Source organism: Crotalus tigris, unplaced genomic scaffold (assembly GCF_016545835.1).
Source record: "Crotalus tigris isolate CLP2741 ecotype Arizona unplaced genomic scaffold, ASM1654583v1 scf7180000017625.6296891, whole genome shotgun sequence".
In the NCBI taxonomy this organism is placed as follows: Eukaryota; Metazoa; Chordata; class Lepidosauria; order Squamata; family Viperidae; genus Crotalus; species Crotalus tigris.
The window spans coordinates 4,787,457-4,804,058 of NW_024096520.1; the positions used below are offsets into that span (position 1 = coordinate 4,787,457).

At 42.1% G+C, this 16,602-nt stretch overlaps 1 protein-coding gene across 6 annotated transcripts in view; it reads left to right on the top strand.

Moving 5' to 3' along the window:
- UBA7 (ubiquitin like modifier activating enzyme 7) overlaps positions 1-16,602 on the top strand; it is a 51,085-nt gene that overhangs the window by 20,849 nt on the left and 13,634 nt on the right. For all 6 annotated transcript variants that reach the window (XM_039334044.1, XM_039334047.1, XM_039334045.1 and 3 more), the window contains 12 exons: positions 1,462-1,563; positions 1,819-1,899; positions 3,487-3,642; positions 3,847-4,012; positions 5,341-5,537; positions 6,331-6,395; positions 7,804-7,984; positions 9,600-9,653; positions 10,243-10,432; positions 10,640-10,749; positions 14,697-14,783; positions 15,123-15,317. In XM_039334044.1, the coding sequence (XP_039189978.1) occupies positions 1,462-1,563; positions 1,819-1,899; positions 3,487-3,642; positions 3,847-4,012; positions 5,341-5,537; positions 6,331-6,395; positions 7,804-7,984; positions 9,600-9,653; positions 10,243-10,432; positions 10,640-10,749; positions 14,697-14,783; positions 15,123-15,317 (1,584 nt within the window). The remainder of the gene's footprint in view (positions 1-1,461; positions 1,564-1,818; positions 1,900-3,486; positions 3,643-3,846; positions 4,013-5,340; positions 5,538-6,330; positions 6,396-7,803; positions 7,985-9,599; positions 9,654-10,242; positions 10,433-10,639; positions 10,750-14,696; positions 14,784-15,122; positions 15,318-16,602) is intronic.

Here is a 16,602-nt window from a genome sequence, read left to right on the forward strand (position 1 = left end):
GTTGCTACTTTGTCATGCCGCCGTTTATAGTCAGTCTGTGTGATCTTCTTGCAGCAACTACCCAGGTGTTCACTGTTTCTTAAGCTTCTTGGCAGAGACAGCATTTGCCATCTGTTGCTGTCTTCTCAATTCTGGCTTTGTATGAATTTGTTTTTAAGGCTTGGTCTTGTGCAACCGGAATTCACCCTTCTGTCTCTTTTCTTCAACTTTCCTGCTCTTAGCCATTATCAGGTCTTCTTGTTTTTGTTGTTAAAATGTGTATTATTATTAAAACATATATGCCATCTGTCCCTAAATAACTGTAGGTGGCTACAAATAAAAACACTAACAAGATTTTTAAAAATACAGTTGTGGACCTTGGCATTATACCTGAGCACATGTAATTTTTTTAAAAAAATCTCATTTGGTAAAATGTATTTAGGTTCATACTTCCCTGTATCCCTTTTCGGTCATCCGACTTTATTCTTTCACTCAGATGTACAGTGTACATTGCCCAAACAGACAACATTCATGACAAATACCCCCCCCCCGAAAGCAGGAATAGATTGTGTACAGTGTGTAATAATATTTATAATACATATATAAATGAAATAATAATTACTTTAACTTTAGTAGAATTTAATATCGCTCAGTATGATAGGCAGCAGTGTGTCTCTTATTCAGGGGCAGTGCCAAGGGCCTTTGAAGTTTTGCCTTCTGTAAAAAGATTTGGACTGATGAGGCTTCATCACAGAAGGCCCTCTGGATTTAGAGACCACCCTTCCTAAAGCATTGTAACTGACCACTTGTTGCAAGTGACAAATGCAGAAGGCAGGATTAAACATTATTTGAGTCACACAGAAATTAATTTCATGTGGGAAGACTCCTCCAAAACATAGGCACTCAGTCTATCTTGGGTTGGAAACAGCTGTGATCATTTCATTTTCTCTTGTTCTAGAGTAATTTATTTTCTGCCTGTTGTAATATAGATGGGCCAGTCTGTCAAATTAGTGACAGATGAATTAGTGCTCAACAAAATTTGTGAAGTGACTAGAGCAGGAGTAGGCAACCTTGGCTCTTTTATGACTCACGGACGTCAACTCCCAGAATTCCTGAGCCAGCATGGCTCAACATGGAAACCTCTCCCTTTCCCCTCAGCATGGCTGGCTCAGGAATTCTGGGAGTTGAAATCCATGAGTCATAAAAGAGCCAAGGTTGCCTACCCCTGGACTAGAGTGATGAAGAAGTACCAATCTTCCCATTCCCTGATGGGCTTTTGTGCCTTTAACAGTTGGATAGAAGACCAAACACCAACAAGATATGATTTTTTTTCTGAATAACAAGACGGAATAAGCAAAAACATCACGTACTGAAACTGGGCCTGCTTTACAGCTTAAGATATAGATATGTTGGATTCCAGCTTCCACGATGTTCATTATAATCTTTCGCTTGAGCAAAGCATCTATGTTATTTTGCTTGCAGGCTGTCTCGGGGAAGTTCACCCCTTTGGAGCAGTGGCTGTACTTTGATGCCTATGAATGCCTGCCTGAAGGGGAGCAGCTGACAGAGACAAACTGTGCCCCAGTAAGTAGAGTTACATTCTGTAGTTTGCCTCCCCCCCCCAAACTACTCAGGTCTGACCCACCACGATTCCGTTCAGAAAGGTTTCCACTAGTGGCTGTCAGAAACATTTTCATCTCTCTCTCTTCCCTGATGCTGAGTTCCATAAAGGCAGCCAACTAGACTTTCTGAGAATGCCCTTGAGAAATGGGGCTGGTTTCATTTTGCCTCCGGTCTGGAATATTCCTGTTCTAACGCTGGCATCTCCGTCTCTGACAGTGTGCTAGTCGCTACGATGGGCAGATTGCTGTCTTTGGGGCTGACTTCCAAAAACAACTTGGGAAGCAGAAGTATTTCCTGGTGAGTAAGGCATGCAACTCCTGTAGACCACATGAAACAACATTCTTTACTGCACACTAACTAGGTTCATTATAATGTGTGTATTTGGTTTGGGCAAATTATGCTGTGTGCTGTGTCCTATTTTTGTTGTCTGTTGTCTCTCCAGCTCTCATTTATTTTATCTTATCTTATCTGGGATGATACATCTACAGGTCTTCCAACTGACCTTTGTGGTTCCAATAATTAAAACAAAACTTTTTTTGATGAGCTAATTTCTCATGCAGGCCAGGAAACCACATTTTCACCCAGAAGCTGTTGAAAGAGAATGGATAAACTTTGGTGCATTTTCTTCCAGTTTTTCACAGCAGAGGGAGCATTTGATCGTTTTTAAGCCTGAAAGGGTGCACCAAAGGAAGAATTATTATTTTACTATGAGGCTTAGATTGTTCCTGCAGCTGTTACTGGTTTAGTGGGTTCTGGGTTTTTTTGTTTTTTGTTTTGGAGGGGTCGTGGTAAACCTATCATTTGCTGGCTGAACTGCTGCTGTAGATATCAGATTTTATCCTAATTAACAGATTCCTGATTATCAAAGAAAGACTACAGATGTTGAAACTATTCCCACTAGATAATGGAACAAAATTATTATAGCAAAGGCAATGAAGTCTTAAATTACAGCATATTGCTTTTTTGCAGATCTAAATTCAAGGATTTTTGGAAAATTCAGCATGGATCCCTAAGTATCAGGAAGGAAGCAAACAAGCTTAGAGGGATTGATATTGATCAAATGTCTAGCCTCCATGAGAATATTTTTGAAAAATAGACAGGGACCAAGATACACTCTTGCCAGATAGATTCACATTTTGCAAAATCTTTCCTTTTATTCTTTTGCATGACTGTTATTGAAGGGAGTGTGTGAGATCACCACTATAACAGGCTTTGTGCTGCTGAGTCACATTCTGGTAATCCTGGACTTCACAGCCATTTTAGAAACGGCTGATAAATAGTTGATTTATAAGATAAAAGAGGGTTGGGTTGACATTGCATCCCGGTTTTACTCCTTTTTCTTGTTTGAAGGCCCTTGCATAGTTCATATATGTTTCACACAATAGAAGAATTGTCATATGGATCCCATGAATTGGTGAAGTTTCTTGTCTGTGTCTGTATTCCGTGGCAAAATTAAGAGTTAATCTAGTGTACCAGTTATAATGGAAACATACTAAAATCATGTGTTTCTCATTGTTTTTTTTAAATTTTGGGCTAATTGATATCTATAATATAAAATGTGATCAGGAGTTCGATTTTTTAAAATGAGAGATCATTCTATATGTCATTTCTATCCTTCTCCCAGAATTGCATTCAGAAAGTTTTGAGACTTTTGATAGCAGTTTTCTTGTGTGAATATTTCTGTCCAGGCTTTGTAATTGCCATGCATGCTTTATTGAAATTGCATGAGAATTAGGCTAATAGTATGCAGATGGAGAAAAAGTACACAGGACAGGTGTGGATCAGAACCAACCATATACAATTTGAGAAGCTATCTCCAGTTTCTGATATAGTTCCAAAATGTCATGGGGTCTCAAACAGTCTTATTATGAACAACTTCTTTAGGTAGGAGCAGGCGCGATTGGCTGTGAACTCTTGAAGAATTTTGCAATGATTGGCTTGGCTGCTGGAGAGGGTGGGAAGATCACTGTGACAGACATGGACATCATTGAAAAGTCCAACCTGCACAGGCAGTTCCTATTTCGACGACAAGATGTATTTGTAAGTAATGCAAGCAAGATGGCGGGAAAACAGTTGAGAGAAGAGCGTTAACTTTACAAACTCTTGAGTTTTGCTGCTGGTCAGAATACTAGCAACTTGATTTTTAATGTAGAAGTCCATTTTTTTACTTGACTTCTATTTTTGTACTTTGGTCAATGGCCAATTTTAATCCTAGATCTAATCATGTTTCTTTTGTTTCTATAGAAGCAGAAGTCAGAAGTGGCTGCAAATGCCATAAGACTTATGAATCCCAATATCAATATAATAGCTCAGCAGAATCAGGTTGGGCCCAACACAGAACACTTCTATGGGGATGACTTCTTCCTGGATTTGGATGGTGTAGCCAGTGCCCTGGACAGTTTTCAAGCCAGTGAGTCCTTCAATCATAATGGGAATGAGTCTCTATGGCTAAAGTGTTCCATCTTCCACAACGTAATTGCTCCTGGATAAATTGGGATGTCAATTCTCTAACGCTGCCCGCCATCACTAATGACGGTACTGTACTGGGAAATTTGAAAGTAGTAACCCCAGTACCTCTGAAACATTCTAGTTTGAAAAATGCACGTATGTATATACATTTGTATACTTGCATATATTTCACGCTGCTAAATAATATTTTTGCATGAATTCTCTTAATTTTAAGGGAAAGGTAAATTTTGACAAGATAATAAAATAGAAGGATTATTCCTATGATACAAAGGTCAGAATAATTAAAGCAGCCGTTTTTTTCCTGTAAGAATGTATGGCTTTCAAAGTTATATGTACAGAAAGAGTGAGAGAAAGAAGATAGAATGATAGACTAGGGATCCTTTTTACTCCCTGAGCTTCATTGTTTTCTTGCAGACGTTTCATTGCCCAAACTAGGTAACATCATCAGTGCTAGTGTTAGAATGATGGATTTGGAAACTATTACTAACGGTACCATGAACTGCAAGGAAAAAAATAATAAATTAGTTGTGGACCAAATAAAAACTGACTACATCTTTGAGACCCACAAGCAGAAACCCAAATGTTTTGGCATGGGATGGGAGTTGATAATGGACTGAATCTCAATCCCTCCCTCTCTCTCTCTCTCTCTCTCTCTCTCTCTCTCTCTCTCTCTCTCTCTCTCTCTCTCTCTCTCTCTCTCTCTCTCACACACACACACACACACACACACACATCCCTATTGAACTTGGAAGGAGGAAGGGAAAACAATATATAAGGTGGATGAACAGGATCAATTACTGCAAAAAATTCTTCAAAGAACTATAGGTTTCTATTATAGACAGATTGGTGAGCATTGTCTATGGAGTCATTAGGAGTCAAGGCTGAATTGAGTTCACCTAAATAATCAATTAAATTTGCGTAATATTTATCCATCACTCATACCATGATTTGGAGTATTCAAAACATGGCCTTACTAAAGAATGTTTATTTCTAAAGTTTATATACTTTATATACTTTGGATTTTGTCTTGGTTTTCTTCCAGTTCTCTTCTTCAGAGAATGAAGGAAGACATGAAGCAATCAGCACTTTTTTTTGCCTTCAGCTTTGATTTCTTCAAACTTTCAAAGGAAAGCGACTTCAGCAAGCCACAAATGGCTGTTCTTGTGTTTTTTGACCTCTTTCTCTCCTAGACGTTAGTTAGCTGTGGAAATAGAATCACCCAAAGAGGTGAGCAACACTTTAGGCTTCCCCCTTTTCCTTTCCCTGCAGGAAACTATGTGGGTGAAAGATGCGTGCGCTACCTCAAACCTCTGCTCGATTCTGGGACCCATGGCACCAAGGGACACGCCCTGGTCTTTGTGCCTTACCTGACAGAGACACATGGACAAATTCAGGATGGGGACAGAAGAGAGTTCCCTCTCTGCACTCTGCGCTATTTTCCCAGCAACATCCAGCACACTATTCAGGTACAAGGACTGTTTTTCCATAGCCCACGCTACTCTTTCTTCTGCCCCTCATCAACCCTGCAGCTTCTGCTCGAAAGGGACATCTCCCCTCCCTTTCTCTCCAGCTGAGCCATCCCTGAAAGAGGGAAAACTCCCTTCTTCTGCCTGGCCCTTTAGTTTCATTTACTCTTTCCAGGCAGCTGGGCAAGAACTAGAGTGGCTGTTAGTGGTTTGATGACAGGAGATAGGGTTCAGCTGTTTTCACCCATAAGCTAAGCCAGAATTCTTCACCTCAAGAAAATCTTCAGCTGTTTCTTCCCAGTTCACAGAACAGAGGCAGCAAGAGTAGGCCTTTCCAGATTTCAGGACCCTGAGGCTTTTCAGGCCCCTATTCGATTTCCCTTCACCCCCAATAGTGGAAGGTTCTGTCTGGGCATTTGATTGGAGAGCACTTTATATCTAGATTAGAGGAGTAAATGCCTAACTTTTGGGATCTGTGGTACATGTTAGCCTAGTTCAGTGTTTCTCAACCTTGACAATTTTAAGGCATGGGGACTTCAACTCCCAGAATTCCACAGCCAGCATTGCTGGCTGTGGAATTCTGGGAGTTGAAGTCCACATGCCTTAAAATTGTCCAGGTTGAGAAACACTGGTCTAGTTAGCCCAGAAAATAATGGCAGGCAAGATACTCAGAGCCTGCTATCCAGTACTTGCTATTTGCGAGTGCATCTTGCAGATCATAACAAAACAGGCTTAATGCATGTAACAGGAGCAAAATAGATACCCAAACCCACCTCACCTTTTTCTTTTGCAGTGGGCCCGAAATCAATTTGAGGATCTTTTCAAAAAAAGAGCAGAAGATACTAATACATTTCTGAGGTGAGTTAAAGTCTAGATCAGCAGTTCTCAACCTATGGGTCGCGACCCCATTTGGGGTCGATTGACCATTTCTCGGGGGTCGCCAAACAAGGCGATCCGCCATTTTTCCCCCTCGGGGGGCGCCGCCGCACATGGGGGGCACCGCGCCACACACGGGGGGGCGCCACGCATGGGGGCGGCGCCGCACATGCGCGGCACGTTTGTGTGACGGGGGTTGCCGTCACACAAACGTTGAGAAGCACTGGTCTAGATCTTGACAAAGATGCGGTTCTGGATAAATATTGTGTGTGTGTGTGTGTGTGTGTATAAGAATCACGAATAAGCAGTGTTGGGAATCAAGTTGATGTTTTATTCCACTAGCAGGGGCTCACTAAACAATCTCACTAAACCACAGGTCGGCAACCTGCGGCTCCGGAGCCGCATGCGGCTCTTTGGGCCTTCCCCTGTGGCTCCCAGCCTCCTCTGCCTTTGCAGAGAGACAGAGACAGAGAGAGGCAATTGCGCTTCCCTGCTTCTCTCTCTCTCTCTCTCTCTCTCTCTCTCTCTCTCTCTCTCTCTGTGTGTGTGTGTGTGTGTGTGTGTATGTGTAAAAGAGAGTGCACTCACAGTATTCTCCGAGCAGCTGAAAAGCTTACTGGGCGGAGCTCCTCCCTTTGCTGCGTCTCTGCAGGAAGCAGGAAGCGGGAAGGGCAGGAGAGAGCTAGCTAGCCCAGCTAGGCTGACTCAGGAATTCTGGGAGTTGAAGTCCATAAGTCATAAAAGAGACAAGGTTGCTTGTTGGACAACAGCTTGAAGCTTGCCAGGTGAGCAGGAGATAGGAGGGGGGGGAGAAAGAGAGAGAGAGAAAGAGAGAGAGAGAGAGAGAGAAAGAAAGAAAGAGAGCGTGGGGGGGGGAGGGAAGAGGAGTGGCAGACCAAGGGCAGATAGAGAGGGAAGGAGAGAGAGACAGAGAGAGAGAGAGACCCTTTTGACATCTAAAATGAAGATAACACTGCATATATCCTTTTTTTACCTGTGTGTGTGTGAGTATATACACATACATACATACATATACATATATACACACACACACATATACACACACACACAAACACACACACACCTATACTAAAGGTAAAAAAGGATATATGCGGTGTTATCTTCATTTTAGATATGAAAAGGGTTTTGCGGCTCCCAGTGTTTTGTTTTTGGTGGGAAACCGGTCCAAGTGGCTCTTTAAGTGTTTTGGGTTGCCTACCCCTGCACTAAACAATAGTTGTTCTTAGAATAATTAAACAAAGAGCTCTGATTGTTTTGAGAGGCCTATGGATATTTTAACCACAAAATTGGTGCAGTTTTTCTATATTTAAGAAATAAAACAGCTGGGTATTTTCTTTAATCCAACCAGAGTGTATACTTTTAATTCCAGGGATCGCACCTGCCTTGAGAAAGAAGGCACGGAAGCTTTGGAGATGCTGAATCTAGTGAAGACGAGTCTTCGGGAGCAGCCACATTGCTGGCGAGACTGCGTGGTCTGGGCCCGGAGACTTTGGGAGCGTCTTTTCTGTCATGACATCCTGCAGTTGCTGCACAACCTTCCACCTGAATATGTGAGACATGAGCATATCCTTTCTACTCTCAACTGCTTCCTAGCTTCTTGCCCACCATGGTGCAGCAGATGAAGTGGGAATGGCTTAAGATCAAGGGAAGCTCCTCCCTCTGTCCTTCTTTGGATGGAGTGCACATTTCTCTTGCAGTGGCTTCCAATTTAATCAAAACGCATTCCAGAAGGTGCTGGTCTCATCCTGGAGGCATTGCTTTTTTAGCTCCACAAACATTTACTCTTGCTGCTTCTTTGGGTAGAAGCCCATGGTCATAAAATATCTCGGACATCCTAGCTGAAGATTCTGAAAATAAATTGCCTATAGTTTTTTATAGACTGGCGACAAACTTCAGAAGAACAAGAACCTAATAAGATCTGAATCAAAAGGCAAACAGTAATCAGGAGTCCGCTGAGAGAGAATTAATACTGCATATTCAAAGCAAAGATTCCAGATGCTCAGGCTAGGATTAACCTAGAACAGTTTCTATAGCGGTCCTGCACCTGTCTCTCTTCCTCTTGTTGTTGTGAAGCAAGATTCAAGATAGCTATTCTCTTCCTATGTAGAATGTTCCGGTAGTACGAAGAGCCCTCTTCCCATATTTCCTAGTCCAGATTATCTGACATCTGCTGAGAAGATTAGAAACAATCTGCCCTGTATGAAGTTAATACGTAATCATTTATATCCATCTCCCTACAATGGTGGTGGTGTAATTTTGCAAGTAGTGTTACCTATAAATAGAAAATAAAATGAAGCTTTTTTAAGTCTTGCAGGAACACACATGCTCTATGAAAAGAACTTGTACTGCTTCTTTGTTCGCTTAGTTACGCTAATACCTAAAAACACAGAAGGTGATTTTCTTGGCTTTGTTAAGAGGAAAATCAAAAGAAAGAATCGTATGGAATTACGGCACATTTATGTGGAAACTCAGATGCTTAACATAAAGGTGGCTTCTTTGATACCTGTGTATTCCACTCAGGATTGAAAATGCAATTGAAGGATTACTGTAGCAGTGAATTATAATATGCACTTTTTTCATGGCTTTTCATAAACAGATTCAAGGAAGGGTAAAAAAAATAGCGAAGCCCCCCATTTTATACGTGGGACTTAGAGCCCTTTGGTAGCTCCATGGCCTCAGCTGCAGGTTCCATTGCACTTTCACTCCCCATTTTTCCTCACTGTGTACTTTGTGTTACTGAAAGTGATACTGCCATGGTTATATGTGTCCATCTTTTGGATGGTAAAGCATTGTCCTTTTGTATAACCTTTTTTGGCCTTTTCAAGTAGCACATTTTGTAAATCAGCGTGCAATAAAATTTGTAAATAATTTTTGCTCTGAATGGAATGTAACGCTATTGTCAGAAGGAGGCCCTGGATGTTTTGGAGTAATTAAAATGTATACAAGTGAGACATATAGAAGGTACAGATACACATCTACTGTTCCAGCCACACACCTACTGTTTCTTAGCCCATCACTTATTCTCTCTTCCGTGGCTAAATCTCTTCAGGCTGCAAAACTTACCTGGCTCAGTTCCAGCCTTTGGTCAGTAGAGTTTCCTTTCTTGAACTTCTTTCTGGCACCCCATGTGGCTTCCTGACTGACCCCATCTACCTTTGTCCCCAGGAGAAAAGATCTGGACTTCCATGCCCCCACGAACTGCAGTTTGACTACAGCAACGTGAGTGAGTTGTTCAGCTTGGGAACTGGGGATTCTAGAAGAGAGCAGATTTTGCCTTTTCAGTAAGCATCATCAAGGAAAGGTCCATTTCCACTGTTGGGTGACCGTTCACATCTTAAGGTTAAAAGGATGAAAGTAGATGTACACATTCACTCTCATGAACACACACACACACACATTCAATAAATGGGGATTGTTTGTTTTTATTATTTCCTAGAAACAGGTGGAAAACAACTCACAATAAATAGCTAAGAAAAGGGTATGAATCCAGAAATATCTAATTAGCAAGAGAAAAACTAGCTCATTTCAAATTTGCCTTGGATGTTTCAAGGGAGGGTTCAAGATTCACTGGAATGCAGTCCCTGAATCCACTGTTTCTTGCAGACATAGCAGAAAGCTGCATAGGGTGATGTGATGTGTTGATCACAACATAGAGAGTTTGTTTAGCCGGATGGTAAGGAATTTATTTTTGAAGGGTCACCCAATGCTTCCAGTTGCTGATATGAGAAACAACAACTTAGAGCTGCAGTGGGAAAAGGGGATATATTTGGTACTGCCTCTGCTAAAGCTATCTTTGGTTTTTTTATAGCCCACCCATGAGGCCTTCATTGTGATTGCCAGTCGCCTCTTTGCCAAGACACACAGGCTGCTTGTTCATGAAGAACAAGCTATTACCTTCCAAGTCCTCCGTGATATGCATCTCCCATCCTTCCAACCATGTCAAGGGATGAAAATCCCTGTTACTGATGAAGATATTTCAACACTACCAAGTGCTACTGGTAAGAAATCGACAAGATCAATGATAGTTAGAAAACTAAACTGCTTCAGTTAGCTTCCAAAGATCCTTCTGCTGATCTCATCGAAGATGTGGGTAGAGGTTATCATTGAACTGTAAGGATTATATAAGAGGCTTTAAACAGGCAGATAATGTTTTGTTCATCCCATATCAATCATCTTACTTGGGCTGCTCCAAATATGCCTTTTAGATCAGTCAGCACTGGTACAACTGAAGCAAGAATTGGGAAAGTTAAGAGAGGAACTTGAAAAAGACAATGCCCTCTTATCTGGTCATATGGAGCCACTTCACTTTGGCAAGGTATGGATATGCTTTTTTATTGCATCTTGCTATGTATTTCTTTCTTGGTAGACCTTGAAGGCCAGTGAGTAAACCGTGTGACTCCACTATGCCAATTGTGATTTCCTCTCCAGCAGTTCTGGCAATGCTTCTTCATCTTGGACCAGGCAATTTCAGTTTAGAGCTAAAGCACCTTTATGAGATGATTCATGAACTGATTTTCCCATTGTCCCAGTATCTGTAAAGGGCAAGTATGAACAAGAGCCACATGATTTTTTTAATATTCAGAGTTCAAAGGTTGAGTTACAAAAAACACTTCCTTTGCATCACGTACACAAGATTTAGGATTGTGACTCAAAGACAGAACTACAAATCAGATGGCTCCTGGTTTTGAATCTCACCTTTACTCAGAACTCATTGGATACCCTGAAGTGGGCAGAGCAATTTCTTTTAGGCTGAAGGAAGCATTTGGACTTTACTGATGTGCTGGAATCCTTGTTCCCAAAAGTGGGTGAGGCCAGGGCATGATAAATGGGCAGAAACCCAAACAAAAGCCAGATAAGCCTGAATTTAGGTCAATTTGACAGCATAACTTCCCATAACTACCTAATGATTTCCTTAATTTATTTGTAGCTTAAATGTGTAGGTAAGATTTAGATGGACTCAGAGGAAACATTAAGGCCTTCTTTCCGGAAGAAAATTCTCAAGAGAGAGAGAGAGAGAAAAAAAGGAAATAATCATGCTTTTGGCTGCTAAGTTATATATTAAATGTGTGGTAGTTTCTAGAATCTTTAACTGGATATTCTTTGAGTGTTTTAAACTTGCTGTGGTCTATGACTACAATAAACATTGACTTGACTTGAATTTGTGATGGAATCCCACAAAAGAGGAGGTGGGACCATGTGACCTTGAGACTCAGGCGGTGCTACTTAGAACAATTATTTGTCTTTATATCAGAACCAAACCATATCTGGATAAACTGCTCTTTTGAGTTGGTAAGGCTACATTCCTGGGCATACCTCTCTAGAACTAAGTTTTCCTGATCACGGACTTAATTCTGAGCCATGCATAAAATTAAGACAAAATAAAGTCAGAAGCTCGTTGGTCTAAATTCATTCTAATCTGGGGTTAGCAGATGAGAATGGTGGGGAGGGGAGAACGGGAAGGTGCTTGAACATGAAATGACAAGGATGTGGAACATTTCGGGAAAATGGTGGGTTCGTGCCAAGGGTTTTGCTCACCCTTGCTATCTGAGACTCTTTAAAGGAAAGTTAAGCTGGATAATGAAAGCAGAGCTGACTTTCTGTGTACAAAGAATACCCTTCAAGCACTGAGTTACGGCCTTCCTCAGTTTGCTCACATCTTGCAGTAGGAAGTCTGTTTTATTTAGTAGGGCAGAACATTGTGATTGAATGATATTCCTTGTGTGCAGAGGAAGATTGGAACAGGCTCACAGCTGCTGTGAGCCAAACCTTTTGCATACAGTGGGCATTTGTCTGCAGAAATGCAGTTGTAATGTAGGAATCTTGTGGGGATTATATCCAAATATGTCATCAGCTGCCAGGATTGGGGTCCAGATTTTACTTAAGGTGGAATATTTTCCATATATTGCCATTTCAGTTGAAAGTTGCTGTCAGATGCTCCTAATAGAAATCTCATTTACCAGTCAGGTTTAGTTGCTTTGACCTTTCCATGTTTTGGAGGCTACTGTTTCTGGAGTCCTGAGTTATATTATCACTGAGTTGACATTTAGGATTTAAGTTTCTTACGTTTCTAGAAGAGAGCAATATTATTATTTAAAAGCACAAAACATCATGCAATTCAGATTAAGTATCTAAGGACTCAGGTACATTTTGTCATCCATTCTACGATAATACGCAAATACTTTAAAATTGTAGGTATATATTTCACATTATTTATAAACCACCCCAGTGCTGAAGGGCTCTGAATGCATTAGGACGTAAAAGAAAATATAAAATGTAACAGTACAGATCTTGTAGCCAGAGTTTGGATGCCCTTGTTCAGACCAACTGAGGCCAAAGACGCATTGAAATAGCACAGATTTAAATTGTTTACAGTGTTAACAGGAGAGGGTCTGTCGAAACTGAGAGACGGCGTTCCAAAGAATGAGGGGTACCATGAAGAAAGTGTGTACAGGTAGTCCTTGACTTGCAACCATTCATTTAGTGACTATTCCACGTTACAAGAGCATTGAAAAAAGTATCTTGTGACCAGCCGCACAGTCCCATGATCAAAATTTGTGTGTTTGGCAACTGGCATACATTTACAACGGTTGCAGCCTCTCAGGGTCCTGGGATTGGCATTTACAACCTTCCTAGGGAGCTTCTGGCAAACAAAATCAATGGGGAAGCCAGGGTCACTTAACAACCACATGACTCACTGAACAACTGCAACTTGCACTTAGCAACTGCTGTCTTTAGCAACAGAAATGTTGCTTTCCATTGAGGACTACCTGTAATCTGGTTCACAGCCGTGTATTTCTTGCCAGAGGGTGGATGGGGTGCTTTGGAATGAGCTGTTGATGGTCCTGTTTCTCATTATTTTTCTGATACTCTTCTTCTGTTGCTGCATAACGTGATCATTTGCAACCTTCCTAGTTAGTTTAGACATAGTTACCTGTTGACAGAGCAACACTGCATACTAGATCTTCCCGATTGGACCACTGCGATGTGTCTCCATGGAGCTACCCCTGAAGACCATGCAGAAGTTACAATTTGTCCAGAATGCAGTGGTGTACTTTGATTTGCTCATTGGTTCTCTGTCTCTCTGTCTCTGTCTCTCCCTCCCTCCCTCCCTCCCTCCCTCCCTCCCTCTCTCTCTCTCTCTCTCTCTCTCTCTCTCTCTCTCTCTTTGGAGTGCAATTCAAGCTGTTGGTTATCTCTGCATGCACAAAACCAGGTTACTTGTAGAACTGCCTCTCCCTGAGGGTATCTGCCTTCTCCACCAGGTCAGATTGGGAGGGCATGTTCCCTTCCCCTACATGCTGCCAGCTAATAGGGCCTTTTCCATAGCAGTCTCTGCTCAGTGGGGTGCCCCTCCTGGGATCCAACAGGATCCCACCTTTTTAGCCTTTCAGAAAGCTGCAGAGAGCTGGCTTTCCCCCCAGGCATTGGAATAGGCATCAGGGTCCGGTGATCACATTGTCTGTTAGATCGGATATTGTTGGTTAAGGCACTAGGGGATTTTGACTTTACTGTTCCTTTGGCTTTTAATATTACTTAGTAAGCCGTCTAGAGTTGTGTTTCATAAAAATGGGTGGTCTTATATCTCTTCTCAATTAATTGTTAATGAACCAGGCCACCAATCTATCTTTGCAGTACTTAAACTACTGTTGTGTTGTATTTTTTATACAATTTGTTTCATGATCTACAGTTCCTCTTTTCATTTTTTTCACCTTCTCCCATCTCCCACCCGAATTCCTCCTCCTAATTCAAAAATATTCCAGAAACATCCAGTTGGGAGTGCCTGTTGTAATGTTACCTTGATATGGGTTGGATAGACAAAAGGAGCAACCATTTAAAAAAATATATATGAAATGGGTTTGTTGCATGGGAAGAAAGAGGATAAGGAGGAAAGGAAAAAGACTTGAGGGCACAATTCCTTAACTGAGTCAAGGGCAACTTTGTGTTACGTCTGCTCTGGACTGTGGAAACTTACTCAGCTGCACAGTGTTTTCCAAGATTGCACAAAGCGTTGCACGCACACTGTTTTTTTGCAGTCATTGGAGTTGTTTTGCTTTACTAAAAATAAACCCTCCAAACATCATATTTACTCCCATCACTACATTTTATGCCTTTTCTTTACAGACTATCCAATCCCAACTGTTCTTTGTTTTTCCTGATTTTTGTAAGGCTTACAATCACTTTTGTCTCCTTCCTATTGAGATCCTTTCTATTACTTCCACCACTTCCTGGTTAGGACTGATTTTCCTATTGTTGGGCCCTCAGGATAATGACTCCCATTTGAGTTTCATCACGCATGCAGCCAATCTGCGAGCTGAGAACTATGGCATCTCTCCAGTGGATAAGTTCCAGGTGAGGCCAGTGGGAAGGCTTTGTTTCTCTCTCCCCACCCCCCCACCCCACCCTAATTTTGCCAATAAATGAAAGACAGAAAATAGAGAGTTGAGAATGGGGATATTGGAATGTGTTCTAGCTGTTTTAGAAGAAGTCCATACAGCAAGGTTATTTCTTCACAAGGCTACTCAAGAGTGGGAGGGAAAAAAGTTGGAAGCTTGGGGAGAAGGGAGCTATCAAGGGAATGGAGGTGGTGGAGAAAATCCTTCCCCAGTGCTTGCCATCTGCAGAATTCTTTCCTGCCAGAAGCAGCTTTCTCATCATTTTCATGGTCTCTGTCCAACTTAATTTCAATAGGCCAAGAGGATTATGGGCCGGATTGTACCTGCTATTGCCACAACCACAGCTGCTGTAGCTGGCCTGACCTGCCTGGAGCTTTACAAACTAGTGTGGCAGCACAAGGATCTCAGTTCCTATCGCCATGACTTCCTCCAGCTCTCTCAGCCCTTCCTCAGTCGCTCCCAGCCTGTGCCATGTCCACAAGTGTACAAGGTGAGGCCTGTGGTGATCCTGTTTGGGGCTCTAAATTCATCATAGTTTGAAAACGGGAGGAGATTGGTTGGGTCTCTTTTTGTGTGCAAGTCAAAGATGAGAACAAGCAAGGGAGAACTCCAGAGGCGTTCTGGAATACCTGGATGTCTAAAAGGCTGGAGCAAGGGGTTGCTGTAGTGCTAGGAGCCAAATCATTCCGGAACAGAAATCAAATTGCTTTGTACAAGTAAACATGTAATTTCTGTAGCAACATGGATGCTGGTGGCCATCTTAGTTTATAGTAATCTTTCTACATTGAAGGAGGGAAGGGAGAGCAATGGTTCCCTCTTATTTCATGCTCAAAATAGTCCCAAGGGTGGCTTTGGCACTAAGCATCTGTGATCACTTGGATGTGTGGGTGACACACCCTCTATTTGTGCACTTTTGCTGGAATATTTAAAGACACTAAAGGCTGTCATAACAGAGTTGCTGATTTTTCTGGCACAAGTCTGTCTCCAGACGTTGCAACAGAAGAATGAAAATTGGAAGTATGAAGCACTTGATCTTCTGGCATGCGTTCCTGTTCTTGGCTACAGCTTCCAGCCACAGTCCCCTCCTGGAAATAGGGTTTATGGCATTAATTAGAGATAGTGCATTGCTCTGGGTGTTACTGGCAGCAAAGATTCAGGGTAGAATGGCTGCTTTGTATCTTTTATTTTTTTTATTTTACTATTTATTTATTACTGAAATTTGCTGTATATAGCCATCAAAGGTGACTCTTTAGCATGTGGGCGAGAATGACGTCCAGGCTGCAGATGCTACCAACCCATTCCATGCAGTGCCATCTTGTCTGGGCACCGGAAGTGAGTTGCTTGCCCAGCCTTGACGTGAGGGGGCAGGGGAAGCTGCTCAGCTCAGCTGCTGCTGCCCCTGCCTTTCCTGAGCCCCTTCTGGCAGACAGACGGTGAGGGAGATCTAGTTTCAGAAGCTGATGCCTGGAGTGTGTATCAAGCCAGCAGCAGTGCAGAAGGAGAGGGATGGATAGGTGCCTAAGAGCTGTCAGACACAGGAAGTGGTCTTTAACCTGCAGCTGACATTCACAGCTGGTGCTAAGCTAGACACCAATCTGGAGCACCAGCCACAGTGTTTTCTTTTGGAAGAAACCACTAATGCCAGCCCTGAATCTCTCCACACACATTCACTTGCCCCCCAGATATGATGAAGGGCTTTCACTGCAAGATTCAACAAAGTCAAGGTAAATCCGAGATGAAATGGTGCTGTGACTGAAAGGGAGTACATATTAACA